The 8,346-nt window shown below is 30.4% G+C and overlaps 1 protein-coding gene across 1 annotated transcript; it reads left to right on the top strand.

The window, feature by feature from the left end:
* LOC109326054 (pentatricopeptide repeat-containing protein At1g43980, mitochondrial) lies at window positions 1,714-4,459 on the top strand. Its single transcript, XM_019558699.1, has one exon. It carries the CDS (start codon window positions 1,842-1,844, stop codon window positions 3,735-3,737), a length of 1,896 nt encoding a protein of 631 aa, XP_019414244.1. The 5' UTR covers window positions 1,714-1,841; the 3' UTR covers window positions 3,738-4,459.

Here is an 8,346-nt window from a genome sequence, read left to right as displayed (position 1 = left end):
ATAAGATTAATATTAATAAGTTTTAATTATTTTGGGGTTCAATACCCGAGGTTACGACTCGTATTGCATCTTTCTCTTCACTTCGAACTGAGAATCGGTCGCGGTCACTTGTACTGCTTCTGCTATCTATCGAAGTGAGGAGAGGGTAAGCAATCAATATTGATTTTTCCTCTATTAGTTCAACTTCGAATAAATTCAAACAATTTTTAACTTTCTTTTTAAATCTAACCAAATTAATTTTTTAAAGAACTACGTAATCTTGATTTTCCTATTGCACCCGGGGATACGTAAGAGCAATATGAACTTGTTAGACACAAATAAAAAATAAAAAAAATATTTGGTTTAAACGATTTAATTTAAATAAATTAAGGGTATTAAATTTGTGCAATTAGTTAGGGTACCGTTTTATTACGGGCGAACGGGGTGCTAATACCTTCCCCAATTCGTAATCGACTCCCGAACCTGGATATCAAAAATCCAAAAGCCCAATGTGATTCGGCTTTAAAGACTTTTCTACATTTTTAACCTTAAAATGTAGTGGCGACTCTAAGAGGTCGCATAGCCGAATATCGGGACGCGACAATCATCAATATATGGCGCTTGTGCTACGCAACCAAGACTTGATGAATATGGAATGGGAGCAAAATCTATTTCTACTTTCAGTATAATAGAATCAATGCCTTGTGAACTTAAGCATATGTTATTTTCTGATGCCATAAACACCTGGTTTGTAAGACCGTAGTTTTTTTTCCTTTCATCTTTTACCAAAAACAAAAAACAAAATCAGTTACGCTAGATTGTGCCAATGATGTTATCCTAATGATAACATTTTTAATTTATCTAAGAATTTTATTTAGTAAATTAAAAAATGATTAAAGTTGTTATAGAAATATATTTTACAACCTATCTAAATTATAAACCCTACTTATCTTTTAGAAGAAAAAAGTAAAATACTATGACTTCTCCACCATGAGTTGTTTATTTTAAAGTTGACTTAATTTTCATATGAAAATATCAATTTTATTTTAATTTTAACTTTATCTTCATTCTTATTTACTCTTCCATCAAACTTAATAGTAGAAATGTATGTCATATTATGTCTTATGCTATTTTTAAATATTGATATTAATTTTTTAATCATTTCATGAAGTAGTAAAATTTATAGTAAAAATATATGAAAAATATTAAAAAGTGTTTTAAAAAATATGTAAAAGCAACAATCGATATAATTATAACATAAATAAATAACCTTGAACTCATATTTTACTCTATAAAAAAATAATCTTTCTATATTAACCAAACGAAATAAATTAATTTATATTCAATTTTCATTTAAAATAATCAAACATAAACACATAACAATATAACATATTTTATAAATTAAAACTAAAAATATGATATATACAAAAGACATATTTAATATACTTAATAAGTGAGCTCCTCTCTAGTATCATTGAAGAAGTACTAGAAAAATAGGAGAAAAATATGAATTTATTCATTTTAAATAAATGGTAGTATGAAAAGAATATCCCTATTCCTACAAATTAACATCAATACTTTCATATTTTTTTATTAGAGATATATGAAATCATTCAATTGATATGGTCATTTTTTCTAATGAAATTTAAATTTGTTGTTATTTTTTCTAAAATATAATAGCTAAAAGGTTTTATAAGTCTTTTCCCATTGAAATTTGATGTAATCAGTGTACTTTTGTTGATTAACATAAAAGATCGAGCATAGGAGAAGAGTTTCAAATTCATAAACGAATTTAGGTCTTAGAACCTTGTTTGATTTTGAATCGTAGCTGGGGCGTGGCATGAGCTTATCAAAGCATTTGCATGTACCCATTGTTGAAGCAAACACATGGTCCTCACTCTTCACTTTCTTATTGCTCTCACCTCATACACCAATGTTCTTCCCAAAAATCTCTCACCTTTCTCAAAATCGTCCATGCCCATTTCCTCAAACTGGGTTTCAACACCTATACTTATCTGGGTAATCGCTGTCTCAATCTTTACTCGGAGTTATGTCATGTTAACGATGATGCCTTCAAGGTGTTTGATGATATTACTCACAAGAATTCCACTTCCTGGAACATTTACTTAAAAGGGTTGCTCAAAAGTGGCAATCTTGGAAAGGCGTGCCACTTGTTTGATACAATGCCTGTTAGAGACGTGGTTAGTTGGAACTCCATGATTTCAGGTTATACTCATTTTGGGTTTTATAATCATGCCTTGGAGCTGTTTGTTGAAATGCAAAATGCTGGTGTGAGGCCAAGTGGGTTCACCTTTTCAATTCTCGCGTCACTTGTGTTGAGTCCTTGTCATGCTAAACAGATCCATTGTAGGGTGATTCGGAGTAGTTTCAATTTGTCTAATGTAGTGCTTGGGAATTCGTTGATAGCGATGTATGGGAAACTTGGTATTGTTGAATATTGTTTTGGTTTGATTTTGACTATGAAGGAGTGTGATGTTATATCTTGGAACTCTTTAATTTGGGCTTGTCATAGAGTAGGATATGATCAACTAGCTCTAGAGCAGCTCCATCAGATGAGAGCTATAGAGTTGTTGCCTGACCAGTTTACGTGTTCAATATTGATGAGTGTGTGTTCTAACTTGCGAGATTTGGAAAAGGGTAAGCAAATATTTGCCTTTTGTTTCAAGGTGGGATTTGTTTATAATAGCATTGTATCCAGTGCTGCTATTGATTTTTTTTCCAAATGCAACAGATTGGAGGATTCAGTCTTGATTTTTAAAGAACAGGATCATTGGGATTCAGCTTTATGCAATTCCATAATTTCAAGTTATGCTAGACATGATTTAGGGGAAGATGCTATGCATGTTTTTGTGCTGACCTTGAGGAAGAATATCAGGCCAACTGAATACATGTTTAGCAGTCTTCTGAGTTCTGTTTCCATTTTCTTACCATTAAAAATGGGAAACCAAATCCATTCTTTGGTTCATAAATTAGGTTTCGAGTCAGATGCAATTGTTGCCAGTTCACTTGTTGATATGTATGCAAAATTTGGATATATTGATGATGCCTTGAATATCTTCAATGAAATGAAAATAAAAGATTTGGTATCATGGAACACCATTATGATGGGACTGACCTACAATGGCAAAGTTTCAATGGCCATTCACCTTTTTGAGGAATTAATAAGAGAAGGTACACCACTGGATCGAATAACACTCGCCGCAGTTCTACTGGCTTGCAACTATGGGAATTTTTATGATGAAGGAGTTCAAATATTTTCCTCAATGGAGAAGGACTTTGGAGTTAAACCAGGGGAAAAACATTATGCATATATTATGGACTTGTTGAGTCGAGCTGGTAAACTCAAAGAGGCCATTGACATTTTAGAAACAATGCCGTATAGAACAAACTCTAACATTTGGAGGTCAGTTCTTTCTGCATGTGTAATTCATGAGGACTTGCGAGTTATTGAAACTGTTGCAAAGAAAATAATGGAGAAGGAACCACAGACACCCTTACCTTACTTAATGTTGGCTCAGGCATATGAGATGAGAGGTAGATGGGAGAGCATGGTTCGAGTGAGGAAGGCTGTGGGACATAGAGGTCCGAATGAGCTCACTGGGTGCAGTTGGGTTGGGATAGACAACCATGTATACTCTTTTGCATCAAACCTACTAGAGCATTATGGTGGCAAGGATCTTTATCTGGTGTTGAATTTACTAATGTGGGAGATGGAGAGTGAAGATTGTCATGTCTAAAAAATGTGTAGGAAAAAATAAGGATGAAAGTTGCTATAACAGATGGCAAAGATATGGATGTTAGATTGAAAGTGAGTTATAAACTACAGCTGTTAATGCTTTGGGAGAGGAAAAAAAGAGAAAGATTGTTATTTTTGTAGTTAATAAAAGTTTAGGTGAGTTGGGTCCCAACCACTCATTGGGGTCAAGGCATACCTCATGGCTCAAAGAACGCATACAGGTGGGCAATAAGAGTCAAAGTCATGCATTTTTTGGAGCATGAGTCACATTCTTACTAACCGGACCAACCTTCATCGGCAAGAAAGATTAAGAGTGAGCAGGTATAATTAGATCATTTCCTTCATTAGTACTCATAGGAAATTATTTGATAGTATCATCTTGAATGAAAGATAATGTAATCTGCCTGAATACCTAAATAGTTGTTTTACTTCGGCTAAGACAGACATAAAATGCTTAGGCAGTGCCATATTCCTTATGAAGCAAGATTGTCAAGTTACTTGGTTATCATTATGAAAGGGCCTGGAGTTCTCAAGTAATGCAAATAAACCCTCATCCATAGGTGCAATCTGTTCCGGTCCTAGACACTTTCTACTTACTAGCACGATTAGCATATAACTGAGTCCTGATATCTTATGCCAATGCTTTGTATTGTTTATACTAAATTTGTGCTATCATATCAGAACTAACACACTGTATCCATCGGTTAAGCATTAGACCAATGTAGGGCCTTCCGTACATTCCTCATCTTTCATGCATCCTGTTTTAGTTTTCTTGCCCTATTACCCTATTAATGAACATATGAAGTCTTTCATTTTTTTTTTCAGAAAATGAAAATTAGTCTAACATTTTCATACAAAGATATCATCATTATCATTATGGTCTTGTTAAATCAATTGAACACTATTATTTAGTCATGATGTTCATTATTGGTTTGTTTATTATGAGTTAAAATTTGGAGGGGGAAAGAGAGAAATAGAATGTTTGAGAGCCATGAAATATACATTATGAGATGACTCTAAAGTTTTCTATTTATTTTTTTCTCCAAAGCTTAACTCGTAAACAAACTTTAAATGTCAAAGGACAAATTAAGGGAAGTGACTAGCTAAGATAGTTAAGATAAGGATTACTCCAAAGCTTCCAAAGAAACCCGATAAAGTATTCCTAAGAACACAGCATCAACTCTTCAGTACACATTCCTCAATTTCTATTATCTAATATTCCAACAGTGGGGATCACATGCTCACTATAGCCAAGCTACTTGAACCATCACTTTTTCTTATTGTATATTTATAATTCTGTGTTCACTAATGTTTTCTACGACTTACATGAATCAATGAAATATTAAATAACGATAATAGGATAAAATTATTCGCAATGCACATGTGAACAAAAATAGAAGTAATAGAATGAAATAATTGTTGTTTAATAATTTGAAAAGGAGAATGTATAATATTATCATATTTTTGCTCCCCAAATTTGGAGGTATATGATAAAACTACTTTAATTCAGATTTAATATTTACATAATGTAAACGTTTCTTTTGTATATTTTCGCTATAGCACTCACCACTCATGTCAACTATCTTACTAATGTTCACCCACGTGATATAGATAAAAATAGATTATGTCCATATATGTACTATATTCAATTAATTTTTAATGCTATATTTATTAAATAACTTTTTTATCAACAAAGTTGACTCACCTATTAGATGTGTTGTCATCTTCTTCTTTTTTGAAAGGGTGCTTGTTATCTTAGGAAATACTGCTCGATATTAATTAATATTTATCCTAATGTAATTATTCTAAATGTTCCGTTTTATTTGCAACTGCAATAAGTGAATATACCTCCAATGTCTTCTTAGTATATTACCATTGTAAAAAGGATACAAATAGGTGTCGATTATAGATTAAATTAACGTTGATAAGTACGTTTACAATAAACAAATTGTTTAAAAGAGAAGAAGAAACAAAATTGTCTTCACTAATAAGTTGGCTGATGGGCAATATTGTAAATTTTGGTTCTAAATCTTTAGGCTGATGGGTAATATTGTAAATTTCGATGTGATTATAGTCTCAAAACCAATACACTAGAAAACTGGTTGTACGCATGCACAAGTTATCTATATCCCCACCAAAATGATCATATACATGCTGGCTTCTCATATATAAAATTCATTTTCATAAATATAAAATTGCATAAATAAAAATGAGGAACAGTAACAAATGTATAAGGGTATTGTTTAAGGAAAAAAATTCTTTAAAATTAATGTTTTGATTCAATGTTGAATTTCTCTTTTTATATCTCTTAAGTAATTTTCACAACACGATTGTTAACGAAAATTTATAAAAATAGAAGACCTTTAAGAACACGATTATATATTTTTAAATATCATATTGGTTGGCATGAAATAAGAAGCATTTATATTTATAAAAAACTCTTGGAAAAACAATACACGCAACTCATAATTGAAGATAGCCATTAAAGGTAAGAAGAAAATGGGGAGAAAATAAAATAAAGGTGGAGTACTAATGATAGGACACCTAACATATAAAGTTAATGGGAATCACGAATTAATTATTTTTCCATTATTAGCGTTTCAATTTTAATTTTATATTATGTTATTAACATTTTTGTTAATTTTCCAAAAATAAAAATATATTATGTAATTATATGAAAAAAGTTAATAACAATATACATTATTAAAACTAATGTTTTGATAAGGACACTTTTTTAAGGAGAAAATAGTTTGTACTAACCTTGTAAATATTTTTTATTGATGTATTATTCATCATTTACGTGTTAATAAATTATTGACTATTAATTAAAATTAAATACATAAATAATTATTAACTCAAAAAATGTCAATTATTTATTTATACTAATTTTAGTTAATAGTCAATGATTACTAAGTACTAACATTCATAAAAAATATATATAGAAATGCTGAAATGCAAAATGCTACTTGCTTTTTTAAATTCCTTGGCATATTGATGGAATGCACCTAGACAAAAACTAGTGCAAAATTCACAAAGGAATTCATGGTTTTGCTATGCTCAAACCTGAATAGTTTCTCATACATAGGCTTAAAGTTAAGACTTAAGATTTGAAAAGCACAAGGATAAAATTTAGGCGCTAAAAATTAGAGGCAAGGTGCCAAAAGTTGCATTGACTCATTCACTAAATGTCTAGACCCAATTAAAACCTATATCAGCCACTTAGTGCATTTTTTAAGCAAATTATTGAAGCTCGTATGGGTTGGTTTAATGGTGTAAGGTCTATTGAATCCTTAAGATTGATGATTCGATTGATGTGAGCGACGTTTGTTAGGAGGACAGCCACGAACTCCAAAAATGATTAGTTTTTTACCCAAAAAGATAAAAAAATATCCTTAGTAATACCAAAAAATCAAGCACAATATATATAATAGTAGTAAAATCCAACTCCGGATAGATGCATTAGGTCTCACACTAATCCAAATCTTTTTATACCAAAAGTTTCGTGCCTGTATATCAACTGAATGATATTTTGCTAAATACCTAAATATGTTAGTATGACAATTAATGAGAAATTAAATAAATTGTGTTATTTATTATTAGGCAAAATTCTATTAAGTTAATATAAAGACATAGAAAACTTTTGATATAGATGATTTGAGTTCATGTTACAATTAGTTTGTGAGAGTTATATATTGGAAATGAAGTTATATATTGGAAATGATACATTCGATCATGACATATACAGATAACTCTCAACCTACACCCATGTGTAAATATTTTACAATAGTCATATAATTGATATAAAATCATATAATTATCCAAAATTTATATGACTCTTTTTAACTTAATTATAAATCTCACTTCAAACTTTAATTAATAACTCCAATGGACCTATCTTGTTTAGCTTAAAAAAAATCTATATAAAGCAAATAAAAATTAAAAAACATAGGAAGATTATCTTATGGCATAGTGGGAGTAAATTTAGTGTCTACATAATTTGTCACTTTATGTAATAAAACTTCTAAATGATAAAAAATAATTAAATATATAAACATATTTTATTTTGGTTATTGATAACAAGTTTAGAAAAGAGGTGAGAGAAAATATTTACCTAACAAATTATTTTTGGTATTATTAAAGATATCTCTTTATCATTTGGGTGAGAAATTAATCATAGGTTAGTTGTCAGTATGGTAGTATTTTGTTGTGCATTTCATTCCTTACGACCACCTTCTTCACCATCAGACCACCTTATGACTCCAAAATCTTAACTTTTTAATTATCATATAAATCTAACAAGACTTTACATCATTACAATATTTACCTCACTCACTATTTGATGTAACTTAGGAGCTCTTATTTTATATGTTACTTGATTTTGTGGGATTAAAATATCAAGAATTGGAAGTTAACCATCGAAGGCAAAAACTATAACAAAATAAATCGAGTCCCAACAAAGATCCCTTTCCAATGTCTCAAATAATTTCCTCTATATCGGAACACGTTTTTGTTTCAGAATTGCATCATTCCCTAAGCCATTTATTTTTGATTAATATAAATATTACTTTAGTTCAAAACATTAATAGCTGAGTTTTGACCATGCTCAACAA

Source organism: Lupinus angustifolius, chromosome LG14 (genome assembly GCF_001865875.1).
Source record: "Lupinus angustifolius cultivar Tanjil chromosome LG14, LupAngTanjil_v1.0, whole genome shotgun sequence".
Taxonomy (NCBI): Eukaryota; Viridiplantae; Streptophyta; class Magnoliopsida; order Fabales; family Fabaceae; genus Lupinus; species Lupinus angustifolius.
This window is presented reverse-complemented; position numbering and strand designations above follow the sequence as displayed.

Bases quoted from the DNA above. Each gene is read 5' to 3' on its own strand.
- LOC109326054 (XM_019558699.1), top strand. From the start codon at position 1,842: ATGTACCCATTGTTGAAGCAAACACATGGTCCTCACTCTTCACTTTCT.